This window comes from Hippoglossus stenolepis, chromosome 12, assembly GCF_022539355.2.
Source record: "Hippoglossus stenolepis isolate QCI-W04-F060 chromosome 12, HSTE1.2, whole genome shotgun sequence".
Taxonomy (NCBI): Eukaryota; Metazoa; Chordata; class Actinopteri; order Pleuronectiformes; family Pleuronectidae; genus Hippoglossus; species Hippoglossus stenolepis.
Genome location: NC_061494.1, coordinates 8,375,676 through 8,392,246, shown reverse-complemented (window position 1 = coordinate 8,392,246; position 16,571 = coordinate 8,375,676). Strand labels below are relative to the sequence as shown.

Below are 16,571 nucleotides of genomic sequence, written 5' to 3'. Positions count from 1 at the left end.
ATTTGACCTCAACCCCCCCAATGTTCAACCCCAAATTACACCCTTTGATTCTACTAAATTGAAATTCCCCCCTCTGGAGTTATTTTACCTTTTACTTTTTAAATGTACTCACTATGGTTAAGCTTTCTGCAGTTTATTTCAGGTGCACTTTGTTTGACAGATGTACAGTTTGACACGTTCACACCTCAGAGTCATTCGCTGTAGAGCTGCTGAGCTGCTCCACTGGAGCAACTGGCAGGATGTTTTATTCCAGCAAAAGAAACTGAGGGGAAAAAAAACTCCTGAATGGTTTCAATGTGGATTGAACTGAGTCACTTTTACACAAAATATGTATTCAGGGAGCGAATCATTCATTCGTTCACAGCCATGTTTATACTAGTTATTGTCAAACAATCCCGTGAAATGACCACAACCAACTCTTCCTCAGGCTGCAGCTGCTCTCTGTCCAAACCCACTCATTCTTACCCACGACATCTTTTTAAATAGGTCACAAATATATAGTTTCACTCCCAAACAAAGCTCAGTAACTTCGAAAAACTGTTGGACATTTGTTGGGGACTATTTTCCGTCACTGGTTTGGTGCAACAATGCTGTATTCTCGTTAGGTGGATAAGTTCACTGTTGATTAGGTCTTATCGTGGCATTTGTTAGAAAATCAATAATACATTAATATCACTGGTTGCATGGACTTTATATAAAAAGCTCCCATCACGTCACAATGTTCATGCCGGTGTGGTTATCGTCTTCATGTCAGTGTTTCCACAGCAACACGTGTTCTCATGAATTATTCTGACAGCACTCAGTTATAGGTATGAACCTTGAGTCTCATCTGGCATAAATAGAAATTCATAAATACCCACTTGTTTCTCCCTCTAATCACTGTCGCCTACATGAAACTGTCTTTGGGTCGGCTTGTGGCTCATTAGGGGCTTTTTTAAAGTCTAAGAAAATAATCCTGAATGAGCTGCATCATGGGAAAAGTATGTTTTTGGAGCTTAAACAACACTGGGGACTAAAAAGTATTGTGTTTTGCTGCATCAATTCTTTTTTAATTAATCTTTCTCCTGAAAGCCTTCCATCCTTGTCTAAGTGGAGCACATAATTGCTGGAGTAACTCGTGAAAGCTGAACTGAGGGCAGCTGCACTCACTTTGCTGACATCTCAGCATTTTCTCCATATACGGCGCTGCATCACTTTCCAAGAAACTCTCCATCAGGCCGATGAGCTAATTCATGATCCTCTTAGGGCAGAATAATCATCAGTAATGGTTCAGTAATGACTGAGATGATTGTCCTGCGCAAAAACACTGTCATGGTAAATCTGCCATGTAGCTGCAGCAGGGGTCAAGTGTTCTCATGATTCACTCACTCTTTGAATCACTTTGTCAAATACGCACAATGAGAATGTGTAATTGTGTGTTGTGTCTAACAGCCGGCCCTCCACCGAATGTGTCATCCAACAGCGGCTCTATGTCACACGAGGAGCAGCTATGTCCTGCTAATGTTTGCAGAAAGTGACAGCCATCGCCTCAGCAGCCCGAGACAGTGTCGCTCCATGGAAATGAGAGAGAGCGAGCTGTGGGTGCAATTTCAAGTTTGGGAATGGAAATGTTGCCCCATTAGGGCATAGTTGTGCGTCTAATAATATCCCCTCACTGCCGTGAATCAGACTCAGACAAATACTGATTTTTGATGCCGGGCGTCATGAATAAATGATTTCCTCCTCGTTTTAGTGCACACAGGGGAGGGGGGAGGTGGCGCTGATGGAGAAGAGGGGGCTGATTGACAGCGATGTGTAACGCTCTGCGAGGAGGCTCGAAGAATCGGCAGTTATTTGAATGAGTATGCAGATGCACGCCACTCAGCAGACTGTAAGCTCCTCTCTCTCTCCGTCTGAGATCTGGGACAGCTGTGCCTGATCTGATTCACGGCCTCTTCACTCCGACACTACAGGTACGTTTTAATTTCATCAGTGATGTGCTGTGCTTGCTCAGTGTGCTCAAACAAGACACACTGGTATTACACCTGCCCTCGCTGGTGGCATACAATCTCATTATAAAGTATAACGTCTCATGCTGGCAAATCGTATTGTTTCATTCAGAATAGTTTAAGAACAAGTTCCAAAAGAGCAGCTTCTACATATAGAGTCTATTACAAAATCAACAGTCACATAAGAGAACTAATTGATGTGATGCTGCTTCTGAGTTTATTTACAATACACAGCTGCTTGTCCTGTCAAGTGTTGTCACCATGTGTGGTTTCAACTGAGAGTGCTGACTGATTAACAAGCATCTAAAGAAGTACAAGAAGTAGCTAAAGGTAATGGATAAGTAGCTGGAATATTTAAAAGTGATAATTAGATAAAAGTACAAATAACTGGAATAGTTAAAATTGTTACAAGTATAAATAGCTGAAAATTTAAAAGTAATGATTAAAGAGTTAAAATTGTCATAAGTAATAGAAAAATAGCTGCAATAGTTAAAAGCCACAAATCAATTTAATCATTGAAAGTTAATAAAGATTAAAGTGATGGATAAACGGCAGAAATAAAAGTAAATACTAGCTAAATTACAGGTAAACTGTCAAAATTGTTAATGGTTAAACAGTGAAAAAAGAACATATAGCAGTTAAAAGTAATGGATTAACAGTTGAAATAGTTAAATGTGATGGATAAATAGTTAAATTACAAAAAAATAAAAGATTAACAGGTGAAGCAGTTTGTTAAAAGTAATGAAATATTGTTAAAGTATTTGCTGCAAGAAACAGATGGTGTTAGTTTCCACAACTCGTGGTAGAAGTACAAACGCAAACCTGAACAAAGAAACCGTAACAATGACAATTCAACTGTAGAAAAATACTGTGTAAATATCGTATAATTGGTTTACATGTTGTGTAGCTAATAATCCGCTCATATTTGGAGCACAGTGAGTTAAACACTTACACGGATCTGACTAGTCTGTGTGGGGGCATGAGACAACATTTAAAACAGACATGTAAAACTCCAGTTAAATTAAATGTCTGGCAGAACCAGACATCAAGAAAATGGGACGGAAATTTGTAAAGTCAACAGAGTCTTGTATTCAATCTGCAGCGCGAGGAGAAGATGAGTTTGGGGAAGAGGTGAGACTCGAGATGAAAAGGGTTTTATAAATACAATTAACTTCCCTCTTATTTTCTCCGAGCAGTGCTTGTCACGGGATAAACGGATGATTGCACATTGATGGCAAAATATTAATAGAGTGAAAATAAATCAGTGGTTCGGGGAATTGTACACTTGTCGTCGCTTAGAAAAGATTACACACGCGCTTAAGGGCAGAGACGATTCAAGACGTGTGGGGTCTATTTATATCAGTCGTGTGGATGAATCAGATATTCAGGCTTTGCGGGATGAGCTTTTTTTTCCCCCCATTATGCTCGGTTTTGTGGTCAATATTTTTCCAGTTCTGTTTCTTTAGTCTCTAAGCACGAAGCTTTGGTAGTAACTTCATGTTCACAAATATTGATCTGCCGGAGAACAAAAGGAATTCTTAGAGCAGAGTTCCCCCTCGACAAGATTAACTCACTTATTCCAACACATCCTCTTAATATAAAGCAGTTCTCTTTACATTAATTAACAATATGAATTATATATTTAAGTGTATAATGGCAGGAGATAAAAATGGAGGTCAGAGGTAGATTTGGTTGATTTGATGGTCTTGTTGGATGAGTACGTGTGAGAAAACAGGGCAGATATGGAAAATGCTTATAATGCAAACACTTTACATCAATGACTGACAACATCCCCACAACATTAATCAAACTTAAGAGAAATCCAATAACTTCATCTTCTAAAGAAGCCACTAGCGCGTGTTATTTCCAAGCTCCTCTCGGCTCACAATGAAGGGCTTCGAGCCAGATCGGTGAGAAAAGGCTGATGGGGGTGAAAATCGTCGTCCTTATCTATGTGGGAGAGAGGAACAGTTGCGGATGTGATGTTGTTATCGTGCAGCTCGCTGAGAGAGAGCAGGCCCACGAATGAGATGGGGAGGAAGAGGAATGTGGGCTTCGATGTCGGGTTAATTGCAGAGATAGATTTCATGGCAGGTAGGGCGAGCCTCAGTAAAATAAACAGCTGCTCGTATATCCTCCGTTAGTTAAATATTCAGCATCATCTTTCGTTATTTACTCAAATATACTGCGAGGTGATCTAACTCTAGTGACTCTGCATCAATCACATGATTATACTTCAACACACAAACTGCTTAGAGGGAAAACGCACCACATTTACTTCTCGTCAACATTTTCAAAGTGTCTGCTGAGTGCACATGTTCAGTCCCATTGATTCATTTGAGGCTACTGATCAATTTGGGGCTAAAGCGCTCCACGGGTTTTCCTCTTCATCATTCCAGCAGTGGGAGACGACTAGCTGTCTTAAGAAAGCAGAAAGAGCGATTTCAAATTCCTTTTTAAGAAAAGAAGGAATGCACGTCTTCTTTTTAACAGTTGAGCAAAGTCTGTCTACTGACTGTGCGTTGACTACACAGGGCTGACGGCTAACACAGAGCTTCAGAGCCAACATGGATCCCAACACGGAATCAGCAGCAGTCCCCAAAATAAACAACAAAAACACACAATAGATCTCTCGAGAGTTTTTTTATTACCTGTGAGGAAGGTTTTATAGAACCAGGGTGAAACTAGCGAGTCTCTTTGTCAAGTTTCAAAAAATTTGTGTTGCAAATGTATGATGCCTAACAAACACAGTAAGGCCACATCACTATTTGCACAATGACAGTTACAGTACAAACTGTGTGTTTGTGAGAAAGCTCATCATAAATCTACAAATAGTGAAGAGGATGAAAAGCCTAAGACAATAATTTACAAAATACAGCAATGTAAAGCAGTTGTCTTTAAAATACCATCAAATATGCCTTTTTAGACCCAAAGGTTTGAGTCCGTCAAATATTAGAGCACCAGTAATAATCATACTACAAAGTACTCAAGTCTCACAGCAGTGATTCTGTACAGGGTGACCTGGTATTGCACATGGTCCCTGTCACATAACACATGACTTAAACATCTTTAAACCATCACAGTCTTTTGTCTGTTCCACTGAAGACATTTTTAAAATGAATGATTGAGTTCATGATACAAATACTGGCAGTATGCTACAGCTTAATGTGTTTTAATGCATTCTGAAGCTGCCAATGGTTCATGACGTTGGTATTTTGTTAATATTAAAAAGGTATTTTTCAACCTGGGCCCTATGTCTTTAAATGTGGGTGTGTGAATGAATGGTACAGTGGTGCTGTTTAAATAATTTGGTGATAATGATCAAGTAATCCCCTTACAGCGTTCATTTGGGGTCTTTTCTTACCTGCTTGGACCATTAAAAAAAAGCAAATTTTTTACAGTTTTTATCTGCTCTGTCAGTAATTTACTGCTCCTCTCTGTGTCTCTATCATTCGTGCTGTGCACCGCCAACTAAATCGGGACAAACTTGATCACTATAAGCGGTTTCCATTGTACTTACAGACACTTTAGGAATTGGTCTAGTGGACTGCCTACGCTAGCAGCCTCGACATGAAGGCAGTGGCTACAATGTAATCTTATTGGGCTACTCCAACAATCCATGAAATGTCCACTTAAAATTAATTTTATTCACGAATAATGGGCTAAAGTTGTTATTCTGGGTCTTTGCTAAGAGTCTGGCAACATCACAAACGTCTAGCTCGACGAGAAGTCTTACTCTCAAGTCTCGGGAGACTTGGCTTGTTGCAGGAAGATTAAAGCAGAAACTTGAGTTGGAGAGAGGAGTTGGGTTTTACTGAGAGAAACTATTATGGCTGATTCTTTTTCTGCTTTTTCTGAAGCATTTGACTCCGATGGTCGTCCCTACTTGTTTGAGACAAAGTATACAAACAAAGACTTCCCACAAATTGAAGGTTGAACGAGAAGAGAGAGAGGAAACAAGCAGAGGAGGGACAACGAGCTGCTGCAGTGAGACTTCTAGTTGAGCGAAAGTGGGCAATTGTTTCCCCATAAGATTAGATTGTGGCCACTGCCACCACGATCCACTGGACTGATTCCAAAGCACCATTCATTTACAGACCCACATATAGAAACATAGGGCCCAGGTTGAAAAATACCAGATTTCCCCTCTAAGAACCTGCAATGGAACATTTTAAAGATATTTTTCCAACAGAAAATCACATATTTGAAAAAATATATACATCTAGTTTCAATCATGTGACAATATTGATAAAACTCTGAAACGTTTCAGTTGGGTTTGAAGGAAACCACAGAAAATGAACTGACAACCAGTGTTGAGTGCATTTTTACCCACAGTGCCACATGGTGCGTGTGGTGTAAGCCAGATTTAGTGGCCCCAGGGACAATCGCAGGGGTCTCCGCAGGCCCTCTTCCTGTCCCAGAGGATGTGCAGCTCCTCAGCTGTGTGTTGGGGGGACGACAGCATGTCCAGGTAGCACTCCTTCTCACACAGCCAGCTGGGGTCCTGACAACAGCACAAGAGGGGTGACTGTGTTAACAAGGACGCACTGATCTGGTTATTAGTCATACGTTGGTTCAGGTCTTGAAATTGAGAGCATTCACCGTCGATTCACTCTCACTGAACTACATGTTGCCAAAATTAAACCAGTGAACACAACTATCCTGTTGAACAGTTACTGTGTTTTCACAGCCTCCGCTGGTAAACCTAAGACTGTGGAGGTTTTAGTTGACACGTGTTCATACATGATGAGCAGTCATATGTGATACTGATGGTGAAGCTATGCTAGAAGGGTAGAGAACTATACAGTTTTGAGCAAATAGCCGAAGGGTTGTCAGTTCACAAAGTGAAAGAGTGAAATGCTAAGAGGAAAATGATGGTAATGTCACTTTCCAGTCCTTCTTGTGTCATATTCACTATTCAACGGTCTTATAATTAAATGGTTGTATTGACACATTGAACCCAATGTATATCCCTCCTTATTTAATGATGACGGGTTCATGATTAAGTTTCTCAATTACAGGTAAACTAACTGTACATAAGGTTGGCTTATCTCTTATTGCTAGTCATAGACAAGTCATCCATTATCAGCAGGTCCCTTGTATGAACTTGGACAAAAAATGAAAACCTTTTCAACACATACAAATGAAACAAGCACAGCCTCTAACTAACAGTGAGTTCAATTTCAAACTAAATACACAATGAAGTTTATGTAGGCAGTCTTTGCTAAGGGCTACAATTAAAATGACTGGAAAAAGGCAGCCTGGAACCCTTATTTATCATTTCACATTTTTGGTGCGTATTATTCTATGGCTGAATTTGATCTAGTGAAGCACACATGACTAAATCGTTGCAAATTAAGTTAGTAAAACTATTGTTTCTAATGTCTCCTTTTCCTGACCTTTGACTGTCTTATTGATCTGGACTTTACTGTTGATCCCTGACAAACTTATCTTAAAGTTATCTTTTGTAAATACAATGTTGTCAATAAACCAACTCATGATGCTTCACCGGCGCAGACAGATCTGGATATCATTCCTCTATCACCTGATATTTCTGTGGTCCAACGGCTGCCATCCATATCCCCATGCTCACGTCTTCTCCCTGTAACGAGACATCCAGGACACATTGCTTACATTATATTCATCACTGTCTGCCCATTATTTCCCCAGTCGAGCTTGGTGCTTGCTACTCCACCTGGTAGGCCTTGAGATTCTGTGCATTACTGGCGAGCCACTGGACTAGGTCGCGAGAGACCACGTAGCCTGAGCCGCAGGCGAACGCCGGGTAGGCCGGACTAGCGTACTCCAGCTCCTGCCACTTCCCAATACGATCCACTGCCCAGCTCTGCCTGAAACTAGGTCAGGATGGTAGATACATTATCATCATATCCTGTCTCCTTTTCAACTCACACTTGTCCATGCAAACACAGTTAAGTTGCAAACACAAGTGGACTAGAATCACAAGCAAAATCAAAACATCAAAACACTTTCAACAGGATAGGACACAAAATAGTACTTACTTTCCCCACCAGAAATTGCTGCGCTTGAGACCCTTGTGGTCAATCTTCATTAACACTGAGTCGACGTCGATGTAACAATCATCATCCGTCTTCAGCAGCAGATTAAAGTCAGCGTTTCCTACAGACCTGACAGAGGAAATTTGCAACCTTAATTAAAGCTCACCTCTGATATTTTCTTTTGCAATATCCCAGAGTGGATTTATTTTCAAATACCACTGAGAGTGAAGGGCAAGAGGTCCTGCAACTAAATAAAACACTTGCCGAATCGAAGATTAAGACCGCTCGGAGTGTGTTGCTACATGATGACTCACAACTACTTTCACCCTGAGTGACTGCAATTGTGATTCTAACAACGGGATGTTTCGAGGCGACGACACACTTTCATTTCAGGTTGCTGATTTCCTCAGAGGGCGCGGGCAATTTGGAGACAGAGAATCAAGTCATTAGCACTTGGCATACCATTTATAGAACTGAAGCAGTTTGGAAGGCACGTTCCTGTAGGTGTCAACTACGTCCACGAAAACCATGTCGCCGTGCCTCAGGCTCTCCCGCTGCAAGGTGGCGTCCTCCTGCCTCAGCCTGGAGGCGTGCTGCTCGATCCTGGCTGGGCGACCCCGCAGGAGCCCCGACAGACCGTCTCCATCTGACACACAGGTGGTGGTGGGGGGTGCAGAGAGGAACATGAGGGGGGGGTGATGACAGGCTCTTTTGAGGGATAATAAATCACTGGCTGGCAAAACAATGTGATAAAATTATAACAGTTTACAGAACGGATCATTAGTTCTGTTTACAGAGATATTGAACGGGGGGAATTTAATCTTCTTTTCACCAAAATGGCTACAAATCCATTCTCGGATAAACTCAAATGCAAACATGAGCGGGAGGTAAAATCAATAATGTAACACAACAGGGAGGAAAAACAACATGTTATTTCCTATTTGACACGTTCCTATGCAAGAGCCCTGAGGCGAAAAGGAGCTAATCTCATAACCTGCCAGAGTGAACGATGATTTTAGGAATTTTTAAAGAGCGAATCCTTTACAACTGTCGGCTCAGAGTGATTTTGATCAAACTGTTTTCATGTAGTTTCACAAGTTCAGAATGAGTTCTGTTGCTGAACAAACCGTAGATAGTAAATGTGAACCCTCCCGCCAAACCAGGGAACCCAAGAGCGCTTCTATGAGGCAATATGCCTTCTGCGATCTGCAATGCAGAGAAAAAAATAATTAACTTCAAAACTTGAAATAATATTTTCTTTATACATTTATTTTTGACACATGGACACGTACGGAGGAGATCTTGAGGACGCCTCCTCCATCATTGAGCTGCACGGAGGAGTTGACCGTTGTCAATCCAGAAGAGTCCAGACTCTCCCAAACCAACGTCCCTTCAAAACCCTGGGCGAAGAACAGTCATTTCATTTGTTGCACATGTAGCCTGGTGTTGTTTTGTCTCACGTTACAAAACTTACATTATACCTGAGTTTGAAATTGCATTATGTATTTTATTTCTGTTTCTTATAATTACCTAGGAGTACAAAAACTATACATAGTAATATGTATAATAACTTTTCTATGGAAGGACTGCTGCTTTGAATACAACCTGCAGAAAATAAGATTTTAACAGCTCAAGAATGTCTTGTCTTTGGAGGGTGTTGGTTATTAGACTTCCACTCATGATCTCATTGGGCCTCATTCACCAACTGTTCTTAAGAAGAAATTTATTCTTAAAGCCCACTTGTGCAGCTTTTACGAAGATTCTGACATTCACCAATGTTTTCTTATCTGGAATTTGTTCTTATGCAAGAACAGAATCTACTCACACTGAAGAGCACTCATACGCACACTTGACAACTTAATTATGCTTGTGTAAAATAATCAGTTATTCCACTTCCTTTTCTTTCCCCTCTCTCTTCTTTGTTTGAAAATATATATTTTTTACTTCAAATATGCGACTTTCTCCCATAAAGCTTTTACTGAACGTGTAACTGTATCCCCTGTATCGTTTTTTGTGGTATTTTATGTCCACTGCTGAAACTACAAAATACAAATACTACGGTTTGAGTCAGGTGCGGCACCTTCTATAGATTTTCGTTCATTCATTCCTAGCAGCTCTTAAATGATCTTTTCAGTTTCTGTGATTTAGAACATAGACTGTACGGTGTGCACACATCACTGAAGTCCCATGCCCTTTTATGGGCATTGGTGGGGCGTTTACCTATGCTAATTAGGAAATACTGGCTCGCACATTCAACTTACAAAGACATGGCATTCATCAATATAAGAACACAGATGCACAGACTCGAAACGGCATCATTTACACCATGGTTTTAGTCTAAATGTCCGCTGTTATCCTCTTCCTAGTTAATGCAACGCTGTTTAGCCCTGAAACTCCAAAAGTGTTTTGTGGACACTTCACCCACCCCTCCATCGGCATAGTGGTGAGTAGATAAGAGTCATTTTTGGGTGAACAATCCCGTGAACTAAGAACAAATTGAGAAAAAATTCTTAAGAGGGTATGGGTGAATGAAGCCCAGTGTCTCTACAGTCATGAAAAGTGTATGTGAAACTGACCTTAGGCAAGATGAACTGCTCCACCGGTTTGTACCAAACTCCGTTCACCATGGTCCCTGTGCTGATGGCACTGAAGCGAGCAGTAACAACAGCCTCCTGCAAAAAAGTTGTTGTACATAAAGAATTCTCAAACAACATTTAGTTTTTTTTTGCCTCAGTGTAAATTTGCATGAATACCACACTACAGACTATAATTTCATTGGCAGTAAACAGTAGCAGCAGAAACAGTTGCCCTCAGGCTGTGTATCCAACAGGCTCCACAGAAAAACAGCATAACAGATACATTATGCTTAAAGGTCCAGGCCCTGTTACCTCCTGGTCCAGCTGGAGAAGCTTCACTGTTATGTTGCTCTGAAGCTCAGGCTCGGTCCCTCTGGGAAACAGCCCCAACCTGGTGATCACCACCGGGTGCAGAACCTTGAAATCCAGGGCAATGGCCGACATGTCGGACGGGGCGAGCACGGAGGGGTCTGCCACGGTCACGATCTCGATCTCAGCATCCTGTCCTGTGACTGGTACGGGAGGGAGGGCAGACAGTCACTGCACGAGCACAGGTGGAATTTATTAGGATCCTAACATGCTGACCGTCTCTTTTCAGTGATGAGGACCGCAGAGAGGGAGCATGTTCAGAGAAGAAGGTAAAGCAACACCATCAGCACTTTGAGGAGCTGCTTCTTGGGATGGTTGTCTTTAAAGTGAGCATCTGCTCGTGAGTGTGATTTCTTAATTACAAAAGAGCAGTTTATTACCCAGGAGATCAATGAAAAGATCAAAGCTGTTAAAAGCAGGCTTTTACTTTATATATGTTCGACACAACTTCTGCTGCCTGCTCCAAAATAAAAGACAGTTAGAGGCAACCAATCACGGTCAAAGAAAGAGCGGCCGTTCATCAAAGAAAATGTTTCTCACACTGACAGAGTTAAATGCAGCTGCAGAATTTTCCCAGTGTGTGAAGATATATTTAATATTCCTGTGCTGACTCAATACAAATGCTTTGTTTGTGCAAACTTGCCAAAGCAAATAAAAACAGTGCTTCTCTTGGCTCCCTTCAGTAGGTTTATTTAGAAAGAAAATCAATAAATCATAAAAAAATAATGCTCTTTAGTATTCTACATCAATTACATTTCATATTATCCCTTTATTTTGTTGGTCAATAAAATATCAGAAATACAGAAACATTTAATTCCGTAGATTCCAAGATTAAGTCTTTAAATAGCTTATTTTGCAACAGTCCATTAATCACATAAATTCAATGTATTACAAGAGGGGTAGAAAAACTGCAAATATCACCAGGAGATGGTGGAAACACTGATTTTTTTTTGCATTTTTGCTACAAAAAAGGAAATTGTTAGTACGATAGTCACAGTCACAGACTGTATATAAAGATGGACAACACATATCTACTTGCTCCAACTATCCATAAATGAAGCCAGAATATCCCTATATATAATACTGTGTATATATATATATATATATATATATATATATATATATATATATATATATATATATATAGAGCCTGAGTAGCAAGGCGCCACTGTCAGTCTCAGCTGTCAATCAGGATGTTTCACCAGTTTTTATAACATCAAATAACTTGTAAAACGTACAACATGTATCTTTGGCCGATCTGGGTCTCTCAATCACAACAATAACAAGAGACCTAATTTGATGACAACAATAGGCAGTGTGGGATCATGGGAGTTGTTGTCTTCACCACCACTGCAGATGAAAATCTACCTGACAGGACTCAGGCACAAATTATGTTCATTTAAGTTATATTCATGCTCCACAGCAAACGGCGATGAGTAATTTGTGAACAACACAAACAGTGGAAGGAAAAAAACGCAGACTGGATAACTGGCTAACAGTGTGGTTTTCCATTGTCATGCGTTGTTTGTTATAGCAGAGACGGGCAAAACCACGACAAAAGCAGATATTACGATATGCAATTAAAAAGCGACCAAGATGACCTTTAATAAACTGGAGATTTTTTTTGGGGGGGGGTTGAACGATGTTACAAAATTGACAAAATTGAACAATTACACACAAGTAAACAAATGCATAACATAGGTCTAATTTCTTTTAGACATTTTAACAAATACCTTTTACACATTACTTCTTTCAACCCAAACTTACCCAAACTCACATGCATCAGCATTATAAGAACTACCTAAAATGACAGAAACCATCTTTCAGAAAATATTTATTCGACTAGTTTGGCTCATGTCCCATCCATATACTGCACCTATACTGCAGCCAGCCACCAGGGGGAAATAGAGACTCTTTGGCTTCATTTGTGGGGAGTTTGACTCTTTCACTTATGTTGGGAGCAGATCACTATAACAGAGTCTAAGATGCTAATTAGCATTCACCTTATTGTAAGCCCAGATCCCCCAAAAGAGATCCCTTTGATGAAGGCAGCGGAAAGAAAGATATTTCAGCAACAATCATATGTCTGCTCAGGCGCGTGCGTCAGGTAACCAACTGTGTTAAAAAGCAACAGTGGCTTTCTTCCCCTCTTCCTCTTCCAATCACAGCGAGCACCTCGCACCAAAGCTCCCGCCCCTCCGCCTCCCATTCTCAAGCAAATCACGTCAACACTTAAAACCATTTACACGCCAGAGAGCAGAAAAAGGGGCTGGAAAAAATAAAACATCACCATGACCCTAAAGACCGTTGCCTATTCTGAAGAGCAGAAATTTTGTTCTTTTATACGTGAAAGCAGCAGACAGTGAAAGACTGCTCAGGGAAACAAGTAGTGAAATATCTGAATTGGACCAGCTCTATGAACGTGAGAGACACGATAATTCACTGCAGACATTCTATCTGACAGTGAGTCTCTTCAATTATTATATATACTGTCTGTCAGTGCTTCATACAGCTTCACTCTTCGAGCTTTAGTTTGCTGTTCAAGTCAGCTGCGTCGACTGTCAGACATTTCTGCTTTGGCCTTGGGTGAGGAAAGGAAAAGAAGGGTGTCCTTGAGCTCTGGGGGAACGTGAACAAAGGTGTTTTACTTCTTTTCTAAAGAAGCATTCTTTTAATTCTTTCAGCTCATCTCCAAGGCTTTTCTGCCTCAGCTCAACAATTGCAGATGCAAGCAACAGATTGCACATAGAATTTCTCTCTATTTTAGCTGCAGATCTCCACCAATTAAAGGTATGTTATTTTTTTGGGTACCTGGCTCGGTGAAGTTCAGGATGGAGCAGGAGTACGGATCCTCTCTGTCCTCCTCTGGAATGGGACACCCATGTTTGCCCACGATAAATTTCACCCCCACTCTGAAAAACAAAGCACAAAACCCACCACGTTGTTGCAGTCACCTGTTTTTTTTGTGTGCACGATATTAGGCAACAAGATATCAAAAGCTTGTCCATCTATCCACCCTCCATTGCCATGGTTACAGGGGGGTTGCTTAAAGGCCATCGCACCTTATCTGTGCTTCGATCACTGAATGAAAAGGAAATGGACCAAAAGGAAGAATGACAGAGAGGACGGTGTTAGGCACTAGTCAGGTGAGGCAACAAAGGATTGATGGGGCGGTCGCTTATTTGTTGGCGGCTGCAGGGTTTATTCCCCCTGTGTGAATCTGACCTGGGAGAAGCAAAGACAGAAAGAGAAAAGGGAAACAGAAGTGAAGTTGGAGATCCAGCCTACAGACCTGTGCTGGAAGTGGGGGTGATGCCGGATGTAGCCCAGCCACGTCTCCCTTATCGCTTGTCGCAGTTCATAATGGTGTCTCGCTGACAGCACTCCCACCAGAACTTCATAGTAAGGTAAGGCTTCATCTGTAAAGAAGGAAAAATACATCCTGAAATATTCATGTTCTCTGAGAGAAAACTTCCCACAAACAACAGGAAGCAGCCAACAGTGATGCTGGGGTGAAATATGACCAGCAACCTACAGTGGGTGACAATGATGAGGCATCAACCAGAGATCATTAATAAAATAAAAATCTTGACGTGTCCCGAGCCCTGATTCTGACAGCACTCTCCTCTCAGATTTACTTTGCACCGACTGTGATGCATCCCATAATTCACATGATGGAAATAAATGTCTCCATGCATCAAATGGTGGTTAAAGTATATATTCCTCGGATAATATGTGATAATCCTCCGTAGATGGTCAGCTCGCTTCAGCCCGTGTTTCCAGACATTAGACTGTCCCAGCAACGCCCAACGTTTCTGAACTGTTATAATCACACCAAAACACACATACACATGTAAACGAACACACACCAACACACACACTCACACACACACACACACAAGCCTCAACTACCTGTTCCCGCACAAACTAACACGCGCAGCGGACACAGCGGGGCGGTGAAAGCAAAGTTAGCCGCCCGGCTGTGGAAAAGTTGCGCGGCTTCTCGAGGAGGGTGAACACCGGCGGTGGGAGAAACAAAGTACCCGAGAGTGTGTTGTTGTCCAGCGGCGCGGAGGAGGGTCGTTGTGCCAACCACAAGTGCACCAGGACGGCGACAGCACAGGGCAGCAGAAAGAGCGCTAGCCTCCGCATGGACGGAGCCCTTCATTCAGCCGGAGCAGCCTCTCAGCGGTGGCGGCGCGGAGCCTCTTCGGAGCCGCACGGAGCTGCGGTGTGAGCCGCTCTGCGAGTGCGCCTCATCTCAGCTGCTGCTGCTCCTCCGCCGACATCTCACCGCCGCCTCATGTGTGCCTCCGCCGCTCCGACAGCCCGGCCAATGGGAGGCGAGGAGCCCTGTCGCGGTGCACCCTGGGAGATGGCGTTCATCGCCACCTCTCGAGTCACTCAAATACAGCATGAGCCAGAGACATACACGCGCTGGTGTTTTATCATGGGAGGTATTTCATATTAAACAATAGTTTATTATTATTATAATTATTTATTTATTTATTTTTGGTACAAATTGTATTCTCTGATATGCTAGCTAAAGTAGTACAAAAAAGAAAGAAGATATGTATGTATATTTGAACACAACTAAACATTTTTTTCATATAATTATTATATTATATCATACCATATTATATTATATTATCATTTGTGGTTGTAATAGTGGTAGCAGTAGTAGTAATAATATATTTCATTAATGTTACGCTTTTAACAATGCTGAAACATGCTTTGCATAGGTCAAAAACAAAGAAAGCAAATAAAAGCAAATAGCTGTAAATATAAAATACACATCATTATCACACATGTATCACTACTGCAGAAGCATTCATTTACATTTCATTAATTTACGTATCATTATTGTAATTTTGCAAGATAATGTAGTTTTTATCTCCTCTCACACCATATTAATTAAACAGAAGGGTATAGTACACCGAATAGGTAATTGTCTTTTCTGTTGCCATGTTTATCACACATTAAGTAGGAGTAGGTATGAGTATCCTTTTATTTAAATGAAGTGAAACAAAGATTGAAAATAAGATCCAGGTGATGTGTAAAAGCTTTAAGATTTGGGAATATTAAAGCAGGTCCTCATTGCTGCACATGAATGATTTAAGCGGAATCTATTGTGCATGGAGAGGGACGCTTGACGACTATTTCTTCTGACTCTGAGAGCACCAGTGGTTCTCCATGAGAGGACGAGAGGGCCACGCCACCAAGAGCGCCAGCTGCCACACTCGTAAACATTTCATTTGTATTGATTTTAATGGAGTTCCATTGTTGCATCATTGTTATTTTAGAGACCTTACCGTCCCATTCCAGGGGAAAATAATAAAGTAATGGAAAACCCTGGCATGCAACTGCATTGTGTGCCGATGTTATGAGAGGAAATCATTGAGAAACTGCTGCTGAACAGCCGGCTGAGGCTGTAGATAAATAATCTATCAGAAATTATTAGTTTTCTTGTGTGTTTTTGCATACACTTTGGGGGGATCACTGCTCAATTTGTAAAATTGCTCCAGCTCAGATCTGTGATATTAGATAACCTACTGCCTAAGGGATAATTACTTTCCTGTGCATTATATAATTCTTTTGGAGTCATAATCATAGATATACTC

At 41.3% G+C, this 16,571-nt stretch overlaps 1 protein-coding gene across 1 annotated transcript; it reads right to left on the bottom strand.

Annotated features, from left to right (window-relative positions):
- Positions 1–4,614: 4,614 nt before the first annotated feature.
- On the bottom strand, positions 4,615–15,238 carry b3galnt2 (beta-1,3-N-acetylgalactosaminyltransferase 2). The gene is made up of 12 exons (XM_035173348.2): positions 14,994–15,238; positions 14,243–14,369; positions 13,762–13,862; positions 10,894–11,093; positions 10,582–10,677; positions 9,298–9,405; positions 9,133–9,211; positions 8,468–8,651; positions 8,009–8,134; positions 7,684–7,843; positions 7,534–7,590; positions 4,615–6,492 (listed from the first exon to the last, which is right to left on the bottom strand). Exons 1-12 carry the CDS (start codon positions 15,100–15,102, stop codon positions 6,355–6,357), a joined length of 1,485 nt encoding a protein of 494 aa, XP_035029239.2. The 5' UTR covers positions 15,103–15,238; the 3' UTR covers positions 4,615–6,354.
- Positions 15,239–16,571: the final 1,333 nt, after the last annotated feature.

Excerpts from the sequence above, each read along its gene's own strand:
- b3galnt2 (XM_035173348.2), bottom strand. The coding sequence starts at position 15,102 with ATGCGGAGGCTAGCGCTCTTTCTGCTGCCCTGTGCTGTCGCCGTCCTG. Across the intron at positions 7,844-8,008 it reads AGCAATTTCTGGTGGGGAAA|TTTCAGGCAGAGCTGGGCAG; the intron begins GTAAGTACTATT and ends ATCCTGACCTAG. Across the intron at positions 6,493-7,533 it reads TTGGACCACAGAAATATCAG|GACCCCAGCTGGCTGTGTGA; the intron begins GTGATAGAGGAA and ends TGCTGTTGTCAG.